The sequence below is a fragment of the Pinus tabuliformis genome, chromosome 5_2, assembly GCF_031772625.1.
Source record: "Pinus tabuliformis cultivar Carrire ecotype Pingquan chromosome 5_2, CPIR1, whole genome shotgun sequence".
NCBI classification, from domain to species: Eukaryota; Viridiplantae; Streptophyta; class Pinopsida; order Pinales; family Pinaceae; genus Pinus; species Pinus tabuliformis.
This window is the reverse complement of record NC_142306.1, coordinates 645,690,779-645,709,339: the sequence shown is the minus strand read 5'-3', so window position 1 is coordinate 645,709,339 and position 18,561 is coordinate 645,690,779. Positions and strand designations below refer to the sequence as shown.

Genomic DNA, 18,561 nt, shown 5'->3' with positions numbered 1-18,561 from the left:
TAATATCTTGTTGAGGTCAGATTGGTCGTCGATGGACTGACACCAAGCCCCAATTTTGTATCTTGTATTAGTGGATGTATGAGGGCCATTATCCCTGGAACAAGAGCAATAAACTGTTGTATTATATGTTGTCTAATATAATGAATTTGGGTTGAAAAATGTAAAAAGTTGTATGTATTCTATGCATGTGTTATTTATATTCCATTGTGCGAAGTAGTATTGTTGAGATTATTGGTTTGGTAGCATCAGATATTTTAAGATTCTATCCTAGACCCAAGATCGTGGAAACTCAACACTATTTTCAAGTCAATTTGACAGAGGAAGGACAACTTGAACAAGGTGTATTAGACAAACACACAAAAAATTGTCTTCCATAATACCTTTGTTCAAGGATGACTTGGACAAATGGAACTAGGACAATTTGAATTTCAATTTGACCTCCTTTTAGGGGCAGATAAAATACTAAAGCCATGAATATAATGGGGCATGATCTGGTGCAAAACCTAGCCATTTGGGGCATACAACCTCAAATTTGAATATCTCTTCAACTAGGAGGACCCACAAGGCATGCCACCTATCAAACGAAATGCTTTGATAAGGGATATCAATCTAGTCCATTCACACTTTGACATGAATGAAATTTTTTCCAACATGGAAGGTTTAGAGATTAGTTATATTGGCATTTGTATGGTTTAAGAGTTGTGAGATGGATCTCTAAAGTTTTTCACCATTGGTTCATTGTTGTTTCTATAGTTTGCAGTATCGGGCATACATTCTCCCACAGGGTCATGCTAATTTGACTAGGGGGAATGATACATTCACATATGGGGCCATGTTGATTTTACTAAGCTTGAATGGCTCAGGGTAGTCTTTCTCTCTTTAGCTTTGGTGTATGGCTCAGGAAGATTGGCCCATGTTACTCACATTCCCTACTATAGGATGGAGTGATATATTTTTTTATAGGGCGGGTTTGATTTGTTTATTTAATGGGGTTTTCACCCACCAATGCAATAAAAAATTATACTCTGATGTTGAGTTGTAATGTAGCCTCAATAAGTGAAGGGGTTTCTTGTGATAACGAGATTCTTAATGGGTCTCTACTCAACATTAGAGCTCTATATAAATAGATGTGCTTGTGAGGAGACACTACATCAACAAAGCAAGCTCATTCATATATTTTCTAGTGGAGAAGAAATTTTCGCTAAGGACAAATCTATTCATCCTTCATTTTTTCTTCATCATTTCACTTCTACTCTTAGAGACCGCAGGTGTGACGATTTGACCAAGCTCGACCAATGGTTTGACCAATTCGTACAACTGCATGTGTGAGGTTTGACCACAAATTTGACCAATGCTTTGACTGATCTATGGCACCACACATGTAAAATATTGACCATAGTTGACTAGTGTTAACCACACATGTGACCGCAAATAGTTGACCAAATACCACACATGTGGCTACAAATCGATGTGTGATCGCAAACCACACATCTAACTACAAACTACACATTGACCAACTTTGACTACATATTTTTGAGTTGACCTTTGACAGGTTTGACCAGTGTTGACCAACAATAGTTTTGACCAAGTTGGACTTGAAATTTGACTTTTAATGCTGGCACAAATTTCTAGACAAATGATGATTTGTAAACCTTGCTAAAAAGATAATTTCTCCTTAAGAAACGATTGTTGGGTTTTATCTCGAAGTGGGTTTCCCAGGGTAAAAACATTGTCTATTGTGCATGCCTATCTTTCTATGATATTTATAGTTTCTACTGCATTTACAGTTGAGATTTTATGGGTGTAATTACTCAGTGATAACAGTGGCATGAAAAATACTATTTGAAAATTCTCTAGGAAGAAATTATCATATTATAGAATTGTATTCCACTGCACATGTTATATAATTTTGACATGGTATCATAGCTTTATTGAAGATCAACCATTGAGTTTAGCCTCAGATTTCAATATTCAACAACTTGTACATATTTCAGATCTCTTGTCAAGATGGTGCCCAGTCTCAGAGTAGAAGACACGTTAGATGGTGCTATAAATTTCACATATTGAAAAACCAGAATACTCCTTGTCTTGGATGAAAATGAGATTTATAATCAATGTTTCAGAACCAAAATGTGTTGAGTCGAAAGCCAAGCATACGAAGAATGAAGCAGAGGCTAAGAAGATCTTGATAGATTCCAAAAATGACCATTTAATTCTACATGTTGTTGAGTTGAAGACTTCCAAAGAAATGTATGATGACTTGGTGCAATTGTTCAAGGGTAAGAACACAAGTAAGAAATTAGCCTTGAGGCATCAACTATGTTGTATCATGATGTCTAGATCATGAGAGTCTCTTAGTTGAGATATCAACTTAAATCCATTGCAGATGTTATTAATGATGCAGAGCTTGTTATAGTGACTCTTAATGGATTTCCTTATTCATGGGATCCATTTGTGTAAGGTATTTGTGCACGATTTGAGTTTCCCAAGTTTGATCAATTATGGAATGGTTGTGTCTAAGAGGAGGCCAGATTGTTGACCAAGAATAGCTTGTAGAGGCCTCAAGATAAAGAAACTCATGCCCTTGCAACTCATGCAAGGAAAGGAAAAGGAAGAAGAAATTATAGTAAGAAAAATACAAGTGGGAGATCAGCTCCAGTTCAATATCATAAGAAAAAGGATCTTTCAAAGATCAGATGCTTCAAATGCGATACATTTGGTCACTATGCCTCCCAGTGTCCTCAAAAGAATAGGAAGGGAAAGAAGGATGCATCAACAATTGATGTTGTTGATGATGATGAGCATATGCCATAGAAGAAGACAAAGGAAACTAAACTTGACGAGATTGCAGGTGGACTTCAGAAATAATATTTCTTTGTCTTCGCTCTTTCAAGTACTATTACAGACCATAGTGATATTTAGTTGGTGGACAATGGTACTTCTAGGCACATGACAGGTTCACGAGATTCTCTCACATATTTAACAGAGGGGTATTCAACATTGCAAGTGTAACTTGGAGATAATGTCAATTATGCAGTAAAATGAGTTAGGAAAACATCGTTCTAGCTAGAGTCCAAAGATTCTCTACACATGAGAGATGAATTGTTTGTATCAGGATTAAAGAAGAACATGCTATCTATTTCAGCGTTAGAGGATAGAGGTTACAAAGTTTCATTTGTACATGGTCAGTTTCTTGTATGGCCAAAGGGTTCAAGCATACAATCAGTAGGAGTGATTGATGTTCGAAAGGGAGGATTGTACATATTGTTAGTACGTCCAACCCAGAATTTGGTACATTATAGTATCAATTTATGTGATATGTGGCATCGGATATTTTCTCACCTTCATTATAGGAATTTTCCAGCATTTAGGAAAATGGGTATAGGTATTCTAGAGCTCCAGGTAGAGCATGAGGGTGTTTGCATGGGTTGTGCACATGGCAAGAATGTCAAGGGATATTTTCTGGGCATTGATAGTAGGTCCAAGGGGATCTTGGATCTAGTGCATTAATATGTATGCAAACTGATGATAGTGTCATCTGTGGGTGCTTTCTTGTACTATGTGACATCCATTGATGATTTATCCTCAAAGACATGGATCTACTTCATGAAGACAAAGGATGAAATTTTTAACAGGTTCCAAGAGTTCAAGGCTCAGTTAGAGAGCTTACATTAGAGAAATTTTGAAGTATAAAATGGGCCTCCTACGGAAAATTATAAAATAATAGTGGAAATAATAAAATAATATTAGATTATCTCATCAAAGGTTGAAGCAAAGAAACAAAAAAAAAACTACCTTTTCAACTTGTATTTTCAACTTACCTTGGACTTATGCTTTTACTCAAATTTCGATCGGGAGCACTCATTGGATGAAATATTTAATTTCACATCCAAGGAGTACCCATGTTGAATACTTTCGATGGTTCTTATTAAACAAAAAAATGAAAAATACATAAAAAATAGAAAATGAAAATACTACTTTTTTAACTTGTATTTTCAACTTAGCTACCTACAATTTTACTCAAATTTCGAGTGAGAGCACTCATTGGATGCAAAATTTCAATTCAAATCCAAAGAGTACCCATGTTGAATACTTTTGATGGATCTCATTACACAAAAAATGAGAAATACATGAAAAAACATGATTGCAATCACATTTTTTTTTTAATGTATTTCTCATTTTTCATTTAGTGGGCTCCTTCAAAGGTGTTCAACATGAGTACTCTTTGGATGCAAAATTAAATTTTGTATTCAACGAGTGTTCCAACTCAAAATTTGAGTAATAACATAGGGAGATAAGTTGAAAATACAAGTTAAAAAAGTAATATTTTCATTTTTTTAATTTTTCTATCATTTTACCTTTTTACTCTAAAAATGGTGAACCATTTGAGCCCCATGGTTGACATCATCATCTTCAATTATATTGGTCCTTATAAATTTGGATTTGGTTGTACATTTTTATTTTGAGGCCCATTTTTTACCTCAATTTTTTTTTTAATGATAGGGAAGAAGATCAAGATTTTGAGGGCAATAATGGAGGAGTATACTTCCAAGGACATAAGTGATTTCTGCAAGGAGGCAGGGATCAAGAGGGAGTTGATATTTCCTTACAACCATCAACATAATGGAGTTACGGAAAGGAAGAACAGATCCATTGTGGAGGTTGTCAAGGCGATGATTCATGATCAAAATTTACCCATGTTCTTATGGGCATAGGAATTTATGTTCAGAACTTAAATCCTCACTTGATATTGGGAGACAAGACTCCTGAGGAAGCATTCACATGAGTTAATTCAAAGGTCAGTCATTTGAGGATCTTTGGTTGTTCAGTATACATCCACATTCCTAAAGAGAAGAGGAAGAAGTTAGAACCTTCTAGGAAGAAGGGTAATTTTGATGGATACAACGAGACTTCAAAGGCCTATAGGATCTACATTCCAAGACAACGTGAGATTGATGTTAGTTGGGATATTACTATTGATGAGGAGGTAGCCTTCAAGAGGTTTAGAGAGTCTCATATGGAGATTGATAGTGAGAGGAAGGAGGCTCCGACAAATGCGGGTACAAATCCCTCTAGTCTAGTTGTTCATCCTTCAGACAATCAAGAGGAGTCAGTAGAGCCATCAAAGCTAGTGGACCAGCCTAGAGATCTTGTAGAGACCAAGAAGAGGCTAGCATAGATTCGTGATACTTTTTAGGATGCAAAAAGGCATGCAGACCCGAGTGATACTTTCAAGGAAAGAATACGAACACGTAGGTTCTTGAGTTACATGGTATTGAGGAGCCACATCATTGTTATTAAACCTTTCAATTATGAGAAGGCAATATACCAATAGGTTTGGAAGGATGCCATGATGGAGGAGTATCAATCCATCATGAAGAATGATGCATGGGAGATAGTTTCAAGACCAAAAGGGAAGTCAATAGTGACTTCTAAGTGGATATATAAGATCAAGCATCCAACAAATGGCAGCATTGAGAAGTACAAAGCAAGGTTTATGGTGAGAGGATTCTCCCAAAAAGAGGGAGTGAACTATGAGGAGAATTTTTCTCTAGTCACTAGATACACTTCCATCAAAAATATTATTTCTCTTGCTTCATTTATGAGTTGGAGGTTACATCAGATGGATGTAAAGACCACATTCATCAATGATGTGATTGAATAGGAAGTGTACATAGAGCAACCTCGTGGATTTCATATACATGGGAAAGAGACCCATCTTTGTAGATTGAAGAAGGCTTTGTATGGACTTGAGCAGGCACCCACCAAGAGTGATGTTAACTCCAACCTTTACTACAAGGTTGCTGATAGTGATCCTATGATCATGGTGCTATATGTTGATGATATGTTCCTTATTGGGGTAGAAAGGCTCATTGACGGGTGCAAGAGGGAGTTGGCTTCAAATTTCAAGATGAAGGATCTTGGTTTGATGCATTATTTCTTGGTATTAGAGGTGTGGTAGACTACAGGTAAGATATCCCTTGGACAAGGGAAGTACATAGTTAATATCTTGAGGAGATTTAGTATGATGGACTGCAAGTCCATGGCTACACCTATGGTGACAAATCTAAAGAAGTTGAAATATTCCACTCCAGATTCATATTTGGTGGATACCACTATGTACAAACAATTGATTATATCCTTGATGTACCCTGTTAACACCAAGCCAGATATTTGCTTTGCATTGAGCACCCTAAGCCAGTGTATGGTTGAGCTGAGGCATGTACATTGGGTTGCATCAAAGCATGTGTTGAGGAACCTATGTGGTACAGTTGGATATGGTCTGAGATATGTCCCAAGTGGTGAAGTGAGGTTGCAGGGATATACCAATTCTGACTGGGTCGAGAGTGCAGTGGATAGAAAGAGCACCTCGAGTTGTTGCTTCAGCGTGGGATCAACTATGATATCCTTGTTTAGCAAGAAGAAGACTTATATTGCACTCAGTACAACAGAAGCAAAGTATATCGCAGCCAATGTTGCATGTCAAGAAGCAATGTGGCTTTAGAAGCTTCTTGTAGTACTATTTGATCATGCACTAGAGACAACCTTGATACATTGTGATAATCAAAGTTGTGTCAAGCTTTTGGAGAATTTAGTATTTCATGATAGGTCAAAGCACATTGAGTTTAAATGTCACTTCATTTGAGACATGGTGAAGAAGGGAGCAATGAAGCTCCAATACATATCCATATATGAGCATATTGTGGACATTCTCACCAAGCCTCTATCTAGGGGAGAGTTTGTATACTTCAGAGACAAGCTTGGTATGATGTAGAATGTCTCCCTTGTTGAGAGGGAGTGTTGATATTTTTGCAGTTTACAACATCAAGCAAACTTTCTCCCATGGCATCATGGTGATTTGACTAGAGGGGGATGATACGTTCACCCTTTGGCCCATGTTGATTTGGTTAGGGGTGAATGGCCTAGGGTAGTCTTTCTCCCATTAGCTCTAGTGTCTAGCTCAGGGAGATTGGCCCACGATACTCACATTCCCTGCTTCGGGATGGAGTGATCTATTTTTTATACGACAAAGTTTGATTTGTTTATTTAATGGGGGTTTCACCCACTAATGGAATAAATAATTCTAGTCTAATGTTGAGTTGTAATGTAGGTTCAATAAGTGAAGGGGTTTCTTGTGATGATGGGCTTCTTAATGGGTCTCTACTCAACATTAGAGCTCTATATAAATAGATGTGCATGTGAGGAGGCACTACATCAACATAAAAAACACATCCATATATTTTCTAGTGGAGCAAAAATTTCAACTAAAGAGAAATTTATTCATCCTTCATTTTTTTTTTCATGATTTCACTTATGCTCTTAGAGACCGCACGTGTGAAATTTTGACCAAGTTTGACCAACACTTTGACTAATCCATATAGATGCATGTGTGAGGGTTTGATAGCAAGTTTGACCAACACCTTAACTAATCCGTAGAGTTGTACGTGTTAAATTTTGACCACAGTTGACCAGCATTGATCGCACTTGTGACTGCATATCGTTGACCATAGACAACACGAGTGATTGTAGATCATGGACCTTTGACCACAGACCACACGTGTGACTGCAGACTGTTGATTTTTGTAACTATGGTCGGTCTTCATAATGTATGTTTGAGTCCTTATGAATTTGTAAGGCATATTTTAAATGCTAAGAGTCAAAAGAAAATTTATTTTGAGTCAAAGTCCCATTATGACTTTCAAAAAGAAGAAATTTGAAATTTTTAAATCAATGTTCCGGCTCCAAAATATAAGGCTGGTCTCCTCCTAGTCAAATTGGCATTCTCAAATGTTCTAGTCAGATCCATGAGTTCAAGTTGGCCCTCCAAATAGCTCATGTCGAATCCAATGTAGAGGCACCCATTCGACCTCACGAAATCCTATATAAAGATACCTCTTCATCCCTTCAAAACTTGAAGAACGCCATGCATCTTCAGAAGAAAAATTTAGATCATTTGAGGCAATGAATAGGATATCTGAGGACAGGATTTTCGCATATCTAAGGAAGAATTTTCTCACATATCTGAGGCAGCATATTGGCAAAGAAAGGAAGCTCGCATCTATGAGGATAAGGTCTAGCATAAGGCAACGAGTTTAGGAAAAAAGGCTCACATCTTCTGCGCTGATTTCAGATGGTCTAAGGTAGTGAGGTTAGGTATTCTGAGCTAGCGTATAGACTTCTTTTGAATCATCCTATGGCATAATTCTGAGGCATTGTATGTCATATATCTAAGGCTAGTGAAGCTCCTTTGAAGCTAGCGAGATTCATTTGAACCCAACGAAAATTATCTAAGGTATATCAAGGACAACAAAGAGGTGTGAATGAGGTAGTCCATCGAGAGTAAAGAAAGCATGTATGAGGTAGATCTTGATTATCATCTTGATGGGCAAACCATGAATTGATTAGGAGGAGGGACCATAGACCATATGTGACCTAGTTATTGACTTAGATGTATCTTTGTTGAATTAAAAAATTCTCTATTGAAAGGGTTGTTGGGTTTTCCCCTGTGAGGGTTTTCCTAGGGTAAATTTCTTATGTTCAAGTGTATTGGTCTCTTTATGTTCTTATCGCACTAATGTGTTATGTGGTTGATGTATTTTTGTGTAATTATTGAATGATGGAATGTATCTAAGAATTAAAAGGATCAAAGATAATTACCAATATGAAAGACCATATAAAAATCAACATGGTAACAAAGCTTGGTAAAGGATGAAAGTCGAAGTTGATTGGTCTGATCGATGAAGCACCCTTCTCTTCTCAAGAACTAAGTTCAGATTCAAGGATTCAAAGCAAAGGTTGAAGTATCAGTCCTTGTCCTATGAAATCATTAGGAGTACTTCTATGTTCTTGTTAGGAACAAGTGGAAGTATGATTAAGGTATTATTATGTATCTGCTCTACTCTTTCTAATATTCAGTGACCTCTAAGTACTACAACATTTGAGGCTTTCAACTTATATTTGGCATCCGAGTTTCCAATGATAATCAAGCCTTGATATCTAATGAAATCCATATTGTTGTGATTAAATCTCTTAGTATGGTTAAATTCAAGCATCTGATGGAAATCTGTGTTAGAGTTTAGTAACTCTAGAAGGATGATCTCAACTCTCTGAGGTATGGCTAGAATTAAAGTAAGAAGATGGAACCACGTTAAGAATCTCTCTACCTATGTTGATAATAGAAGTATGGGTTCTCTTAAAACCTTTTTGATCCAAATTTTGTGACAAGTTTGGATCCTCCTTAATGGCAACCAATCAAGTCATAATATTATCTCCAATTCAAAGCAAGTTTGATTTATGAAACATCCAAGGCATTTGTATCACATCTATGTGGAAAATCTATCCAAGTCCTTATAATACATGATTAAGCTTATTTTGTATTTGTGGCTGAGTTACATTGTAAAAGATTGAAGGATTGTCATAAATTACAAAAGAAATCTAGAGAATGTATTCATAAGTAGACTTTCCTCAGACGAAAGATAAATACTTGGAATGTATACAGGCTTGGATCTTGCATTAACAAAACCCTATTAAGGATTGTGGTGATCCTCAAAATAATGTGAATCCTCTCCCACTGCCTGGTACTTGGATGAAGGGAACTTGTATTCATACATGAAGGGTATATTTTTTTAGGTAAGATTTGATAATGGTTCCAAACCATTGAAGTCTTTGGTACTAAAAGAGAAAAACACTTGATGTAATGAATAAGGTACCAAGTTACCTTCAAAGAATCATTGAATATCAGTTGGTAAAGAGAATCTTAAATTCTTATTGATGGTAATGAAGAGTGACAGAACCATGTATCCTAGATTTTCACTGCTAACAAAGGTATCATTAACAACATGTTTACTTTTATGGAGTCAGGATGAAAATCTTGAATTGTTATAGCATAACTCAAAGTCCTTGCTTCAGAAAATGAAGGATGATAAGGTCTTTCATGGTGATAAGGATATTATTTAAAGATTTATGATGGCTAAGTAAAATGAAAAATCTTGATTTTAGTGTTGGCATAACACTGTTGCAATCTATTATGACTACAAGTTACCATGCCCCTCCATTTGAATTTGATAATATGTGTGCAGAGATCTAGGGTTTAGAAGCAAGTTCGAAGCCATCCCCAGGGTTGTGAGTGTCTAGGGTTTGTAAACTCTAGCAAGGGATTGTGCCTATAAGTTTGAAGGTTTGTACCCTAAGACTGATGATAAAGTTAAATAAGGATTCATGAATGAGGTTCTAGGGCTTGGACTCGAAATTATCTAAGGTTTGTAAACGCCAACTAGAAGGCCTTAGGTTTTGTAGACAAAACCCTAGTATCTAGGGTTTGGACTTAAGACCCTAATTGATCATTGACAAAAGGGTTGAAGTAAGTCTAGGGCTTGTGATCTAAAGCCTTGGGATGAGTTTCTCCTGCAACATAAAAAACCCTAGATAGGAATGGCCTCATGATGATGATGTAAATAAAGTCAATAAAATTGTTGACGAATGGTAAGATCAAGAGGGAGCTAGCAAGTCCTCAAAGATAAGTAATTTGCATCTCTCTTATTTGTTTATTACTATTGTTATTGATTTTATTAATAGTAGGTCTCTTGTCATCAAATTCTTTGCTTAGTTATGAATGTTCTTACATGATCTCCTAATGAGGAGTGTAGGTACATATTGAAGGCTACTAAGATTTTCGGTAGTAAAAGGAATAACAAAGCAAAGTTGTGTCAAAGAGACTTTGTATTGAGAGAGGTTGTAATGGACAAGATCTAGACTCAGAAGGAGCATACTACCTTATGATTGGATGGCATGAAATTCAAAACAAAATATTACCTTAGCAAGAGGAAAGGAGCCTATGGAGGGACATCTTATCATGTACACTTTTGTAGAGATCATATTTCTCGATGAAAGAAATGAAATACCTCAATCTGGTGAGGTGCATGAAGAATTCCTACACCTGTAATCAGAAAGAAGGCGTTAGATAAGCTCCTCGGATTTGATACACTTGGACCAATGGATCATGGTTGATCATATGCGATTTGTTCTCCAATGAATGCAAAAGAGCTCACGTGCCAAAAGAAAGTTACATTGTCTGGAAGATTTGCTCTAAAAGGAAAACTCAAGGAATCCTTGCTCAAGAGGGAGTTGACCTTAGAAGAAGGAACTTGCCTTGAAGTCTAATAGCACCAATAACAAAGAGAGCAAATCTGGATTGCAATAGCAGGATCTATTTAAGGAGGAATACTAGATAGAATGATGGACTAAGAAACTGGAAGCAAAGCATCTTATGATTAAGCCGAGAATCTAGCTCACCATGTGTTGTAGTACCAAGATGGTACGGTTGGTTAATGGCACAATCAGTTCAGTTGCAGGGCAAGGAGTGCTGAAAACAGAGAGTTTGTATATCAATTTTGTTTGGACTCTGATCTCATGGATGAGCAAGAAGCAGATATATGTTGCACTCGGAAGTCAAGTATGTTACAACATGAAAGGAAAGCAATATGATTGTAGCTTGTAGGATTGGTTGATTAGGTGCAAGTGACCGCAGAATGACAAGTCAGGGCACCTTGAAATCAGGTACCACTACATTCGTGACATGGTGCAGAGGAGAGCTCGAGTACATCTCCACCGATGAGAAGGTAGTTGATGTTTTTATTAAGTTGTTGCCCAAAGATAGGTTCATATACTTCAAATACAAGTTGGGGCTCATGGAGATTACCCCTCTCGTTGAGAGAGAGTGCTGACATAACTACAACACAAATGGACATTCCCCTGGTAGGGAGAATGGGTCCAAGATGCCTAGAGTGCTCAACAGGAAGGGTTGAGTGAGTGCCTCTTAGAAGAGGGCCCTCATCACACATCAGGAATGGTTGAGTGAGGTCCTTGAGCATCTTGTCCATGATCACACATCGGGAAGGGTGAAGTGAGGTCCTAGACCCTGATTACACACCGAGTAGGGTGGAGTGAAGTCCTTTCAACATCTAGACCTGATCACTGACCAAGAAGGGGTTGAGTGAAGTCTTGGCCCAGAGTGCTCACAAGGAAGGGTGAGTGAGTGCTTGTTAGTTGAGGGTCTCAACGTTTTGGCCTAGGAAGAGGCCATGGGATTTGAGGTCCAATCACTTTGGAGGAATGAGTCTTGATACGCTGGTGATATTGCCATGGATTTGGTACCGCCCCAGATATGGCCACTAGTGGATGTTGATGGTGATGATGATGCTAATGTCAGAGATGCCTACTAGTTGACAATGATAGTGTCAGAGATTCCAACTAATGATTGATAACAAGATGATGTTGATGATGTCAGAGATGCTAACAAGGCTAATGACGATTTGTTACAACCTTTTCATAGAGAAATTATGTCAACATGAGAACATCTAGATGGTCATTATGAATACCTCCCTAGTTAAGAGGGAGTGTTGATTTTTGTAACTATGGTTGGTCTTCATAATGTATGTTTGAGTCATTATGAATTTGTAAAGCATATTTTAAATGCCAAGAGAGAAAAGAAAAAAAAAATTGTTGAAGTCCCATTATGACTTTCAGAAAGAAGAAATTTTAAAATTTTAAATCAAAGTTTTGGCTCCAAAATATAAGGTCGGTCTCCTCCTAGTCAAGTTGACCTTCTCAAATGTTCTAGTTGGCTCCATGAGTTCAAGTCAGCCCTCCTAATAGCTCAGGTCGACTCCAATGTAGAGGCACCCATTTGGCCTCATGAAATGATATATAAAGACACCTCTTCATTCCTCCAAAATGCCAAGAAAGTCACACATCTTCTGAGGAAAAATTCGGATGGTCTGAGGCAACGAGTAGCATATTTGTGGCAGGGATTTTCGCATATCTAAAGCAGCAGGTTGGCCAACAAAGGAAGTTCTCGTATGTGAGGATAAGGTTTGGTTTAAGGCAACGATTTAGGAGAAAGGCTCCCATCTTCTGAGGTGATGATAAATGGTTTGAGGAAGCGAGGTTAGGTCTTCTAAGGCAGTGTATATACTTCTTCTGAAGCAACCTATGGCATAATTTATCTGAGGCACTGTATGTCATATATTTGAGGCTAGCAAAGCTCCTTTGAACCCTGTGAGATTCATTTGATCCCAGCAAAGATTATCTAAGGTATATCAAGGAAAACAACGAGGTGTGAATGAGGCAAACCAACAAGAGTAAAGAAAGCATATCTGAGGCACATATTGATGATCATCTTGATGGGAAATCTATGACTTGACTAGGAGGAGGGGCCATGGACCAAGTCTGACCTAGTCGTTGACTTAGATGTATCTCAATTGAATTAAATAATTCTCTATTGAAAGGGTTGCTGGTTTTTTCGCAGGGCAAATTTCTTATGTTCTTGTGTATTTTTGTCTCTTTATATTCTTATTGCACTAATGTGTTATGTGGTGGATGTCTTTCTATGTAATTATTGAATGATGGAATGTATCTAAGAATTAAAACGATCAAAGATAATTACCAGTATGAAAGACCATGTAAAAATCAACACAAAACACGTGTGACCACAGACCGCACGTTGACAAGCATTGACTGCAAATTTTTGAGTTGACTTTTGATAGGTTTGACCAGCGTTTACCAATAGCGTTTTTGACCAGGGTTTACTAAAAATTTGACTTGTAATGCTAGCACAGATTTCTAAACAAATTCTAATTTGTAAACCTTGGTGAAAAGACAATTTCTCCTTGAGAAAAGATCGTTGGGTTTTAACCCAGATTAGGTTTCCCAGGGTACAAATATTGTGTCTATTGTGCATGGCTATCTTTCTATGATCTTTATAGTTTCTGGTGCATTTACAGTTGACATCTTCTAGGTGTAATATTTCAATGATAACAATGACATGAAAATTTTGTTTGAAAATTCATTAGGAAGTAATTATCAGATCAGAAAATTGTATTCTACTGCACATGCTATAGAATTTTGACAATGACTAGGTAAAGGGGAGCATATCCCAGGGCTTAGATGTGCCCTTTTTCACAATAGAGATTTAGTCATTCAAAACTCTCCATTACATTGTTTCTTTTGGGCATGTTATTATGAAATATAATTTGTCGGGCACAATGAGTTTTTATCTCCCCTTAGGATGATCCCAGGTTAGGGATGGAAACATTGAGAAACAATAAATTAAACAGAGCTCTCTGTTCTATCTGATGATAATTTACTTGTGTGAAACAAAATGAATAATATAAAGAAACCCTAACATAATAGATGCAACAGCCTTCATGGTAACATACAATATATGAAACCACATAATATTAAACAGAGTATTGGATTGACTTATGAATACAAAATGAAATGCTAATCTAAGATTCTAAACTAGACTACAATCGAAAGATAAGAATATAAGAATATGGCTGCTTGGCAGTTTCCCTTTCTCTGGCAAACTGTTTAAATATCATTTTATATGGCTATCTACTCGCTTCTTTGTTTCCTTGTACATGTTCACATTTCACCATCCCCTTTGGTGCCAGTTGTCTATCTCCTTGCCATTCATCTTCCCTTCCCCAAGGACCTTTTCTATTTTAGAGTTTGGTTAGTTTCAAATTTTATTTTCGTTGTCTTGATTCATAGAGGGACAACGGAAAAATCTTTATGGTCGCCAATTCTTCATCTTAAAGTGCAGAGAATTGGTAGAGTTGTCAAATAAAAAAACCCATTCTTTATCAATTGTTTTAAGTGTCCGTAGAGCTTATCAGCTTATCAAAATGGCTTTGCTCAAGTAGCCTTATACCAGTATGCATTTCTAATGGGAACGTTTACTAATCATCCTCTTTATTAATTTTTTCCAACGAATAAATGAGAAGCTCGCATAAATAAAATACAGATTTCCACTAAACCTTTTGCGTAAGAAAAGTAACTATAACATATAGTCTGAATGCATTGCACAATGGCATGGATGCTCTTTCCATGAACAACACCTACTAATTTTTCAATAAGCATGATTATGGATTAATCCAAGTAGAAAAATATACATACAGGGTTCTCCTTCTAATAAATTAACAATAAAGAAAGAAAAATATACAATGCAATACATTTTGCAATGCATAAAACACACCAACATTTGAAAAGTTTACTGCAAGAGCTAGATTTTTCTAATCTTGCAAGAAAGGAAGCCTGGCAACAGTAGTGCCGGCTGTTATTTTACGGACATTAACATCTTTTACTGGTTTCTGTTGCACTTCTGTTGCATTTAAATCTGAAGTAGTGCTCTCTTTAATGCTTGCATGCAATGGAAGTATTCGCAATCTCTTATTTAACTCTGCTCCCACTTTTTCTGCAACTAATTTGTACCCTTCAACAACTGTCATCTGAAGAGCTAAAATTTCTGAAGACCTTGGAAGGAGCTCTACAGGCTGCCCCTTGGGAATTACAATTTGTTCAATTGCTAGTCTGGCCTCCTGAAGAAACAAAAGCAAGTTAGAAATCAACTTGAGAATAAGCTTGTTGAAGCCTAAATTTTGCTTTATAGCAGATGGAGCTTGACATTTAATCAGAGAGTATGCAGTCCTACTACATGTTGAAATATTTAAGCGCAAACATATATTAGTCCTCCATTTGCAATACCTAGGTGCACTCCAATGTTAGCATTGGGGACTGTATTGTGAATACATGATATATGGTAAAATGAGACATCAAGAAAAATAAGGCCTTTGTTAACCACGTGCATGTACAGTTCACTGTTGGCATTGGGGCCTGTAGGTGCTTGCATGTGGTGATTCCATGGGGCCCAAAAAGAAAATATTCCATTTGATAACATCATTATGGAAAACTGGTTTGTCCAGAAAACCATGATGCAACAATAACTTAACAATGGTCACAGTACAAGTCATATATGATAGAGCAAACAAGTGAGGCCAAAGCACATCTTAAAACACGCATTGGTAAACGCCAATATGCATGGCTCATAATATAATTTTTATTAAAACTTTCACTCTCTTTCTTATTATTGCACACGGTGGGAAAAGTAGATATATACAACAAATATTGGCGCACAACATATGCAACTTTTAAGTGTGAAAAGCAGAAGGAAATCTACCATTACAATGGTGATGGAAAAGTTTAATAAAACTCTCTATGCTGCAAAACAAGCATGAGAAATGATTAGTTGATCTGTCTTACAGATGATCTCTCTCACTATCTAAAAATAACTGAAATTTAATACAGCATATTTAATACATGATCATGAATAGCATCGACCTTTAAAATCAGTATCAAACATGTGTATGTACCAAACCTTTTCATGTGGATCATGGCTACTTGGTTTACTAGTGTACTAATAAAAAATGAGATATTCTGATTACCTCTGGCTCTTTTTTCTCTACCCTCCATTTATATTCACAAGCTCCTGGCTTCCAAAGATTGCATATACTGGGAAATGATTTTTATTCTTTTCATGTGAAACTTAAAAACCTTATATTTTCCTTAACCTGAAATTTTTCCTTCTCAAATATTGATAAAATAATCGTAGGTTTCCTTGAAAGAAGGAAAGGTTCACATTGGCATTCTGTACATGATTCATTCAATATATAAACAATCAACAAGTGTTAAACACTCCACCATGCTGATAAACTTCTAGTGAGCTGATACACCAAATTGGTCCAAGAGGAAACAAATTATTCATTCAATTGCTTGCCAAGCATCTTGCAATTCTAAGGTGACAAAATCACTGATCAAAAAATTAAAAAGCATCTCATGGAGTATTGCTTTTCTTCCCCTTGACTAATGCTATACCCAAGAACATCAAAGAATCCTCACTTGCACATGTCAAAGCCTTCTTAAACATATTCAGTAGACTGCAAGACAGCTTGCCTTGCATCTATATCGTAAAAGAAAAGTTTGACTAATTGATATACACTCATCTTTAATGATATATAATGTGATATTTAAAATCTCTGCCACTTAACTGCCTAAATCATATATCTCACAAATACTATGTACGGCAACATGCTACAAGCCAAGCCATTGATGCACTTCTTTACAGGAACACACACACACACAGATTATACACTCATCTTTAATGATATATATAGTGTGATATTTAAAATCTCTGCCACTTAACCGCTTAAATCATATTTCTCACAAATACTATGTACGACAACATGCTACAAGCCATTGATGCACTTCTTTACAGGAAAACACACACACACAGATTGTACACTCATCTTTAATGATATATAATGTGATATTTAAAATCTCTGCCACTTAACTGCCTAAATCATATTTCTCACAAATACTATGTATGGCACCATGCTACAAGTCATTGATGCACTTCTTTACAGGAAGACACACACACACACATATATAACCAGATCTTGAGGCAAGTAAAGAAGTAAACAAGCCAGTAAAAAGTTTTATGTGTACAACTCTAATGTTATATAATGTGATATTTAAAATATTGGCCACTTAACTGCCTAAATCATCTTTCTCACAAAGTCAACATCGAGGATTAACTCCAATTGTAAATTGACAGATATATCAATCACAAATAAGTACAAAATCACCGTTCAAGCCAACATTGCACAGAATGGGGACGTTTCTTGGAAGTGGGGACGCGGAAATTTCATTTCCCAAAAATCTAGGAAGCAAAGTGTCTTGAAAGCATCTACTATATATACATATATTATATATTTTTTTGCATTTATATTCAAAAATGTTGACTTTTGGGTAGCATCATATGTGCTTTAACTCTGAAATTTTGTGGAGGAGCTAGGACACATGAGATCTCCAAGACCCATAAATTGTTTGGAGAAATTCCACCTGGATTGTATTTTATTAAGATAATTAATATTTTTAATGGGGTTCCTAAGTCTAAACTTAGGAAAAAAATATTAATGGATATTAATGAAAATATGGGTCAGAAGTTTCTAAGAGGCGAGGATCAAGTCTAATTTAATCTTAGTCGTTGATTAGAGACTTAATCTCGGCCATTGATTTCTCAACAGGGAAAGTATAAATGGAGGCTTGGAGTCAGTTGGAGAGAACACACAGGGAGATTGAGGAAATCGATTTTCTGAGGTGAGAAGTTCTCAGGAAGAAAATCGATTGGGGAGATCTTGCAGCTGAGGGGCAGTGATAGTTCGGGAATACAGACAGAGAGGCAGATAGACACTTGTGGAGGCAGCGCATGTTAGGTCCCTATAATATTAGTGTATTCCCTTATTATTATTGTCATTGTAGCCCCTTATTGTTATTATTGTGCCCCATAAAAGCCCACTATTGTTATTGTTGTGCCCTTACATTATTATTGTTATGTCGGCTCTAATTATATTGTGACCCCTTAGACTCCTATATATAGAAAGGAGGTCTTGTCATTTGTATCATCCAAAAATTGTTCATTTGTGTAATGTAAAAGAGGTTGCCCCCTCGAAGAGGTTGATTTTGAAGTCGTTGATCTATCTTTTCTTCTATTTTGTGAGCTGGTTGCATAACAATTGGTATCAGAGCTTTGGATTCTAGGGTTTCGCTGCTTCAAATAGGTCATCGTGGAATTTTCGCTATAAATTTTTTTTTACAACGTTTTAGAAGCTAAAATTAAAACCCATTTGAGCCAAAATATTGATGAACCTTGGGTACGAATTT

At 36.5% G+C, this 18,561-nt stretch overlaps 1 protein-coding gene and 1 pseudogene across 1 annotated transcript in view; one reads left to right on the top strand and one right to left on the bottom strand.

Annotated features, from left to right (window-relative positions):
- The first annotated feature begins 6,028 nt into the window (after positions 1–6,028).
- LOC149160691 (secreted RxLR effector protein 161 pseudogene) lies at positions 6,029–6,505 on the top strand (annotated as a pseudogene).
- An 8,385-nt stretch (positions 6,506–14,890) lies between these two features.
- LOC149160690 (protein SEEDLING PLASTID DEVELOPMENT 1-like) overlaps positions 14,891–18,561 on the bottom strand; it is a 275,377-nt gene continuing 271,706 nt past the window's right edge. Inside the window, exon 9 of the mRNA XM_089436761.1 lies at positions 14,891–15,380. Coding sequence (XP_089292887.1) covers positions 15,075–15,380 — 306 coding nt within the window. The 3' untranslated portion in view covers positions 14,891–15,074. The remainder of the gene's footprint in view (positions 15,381–18,561) is intronic.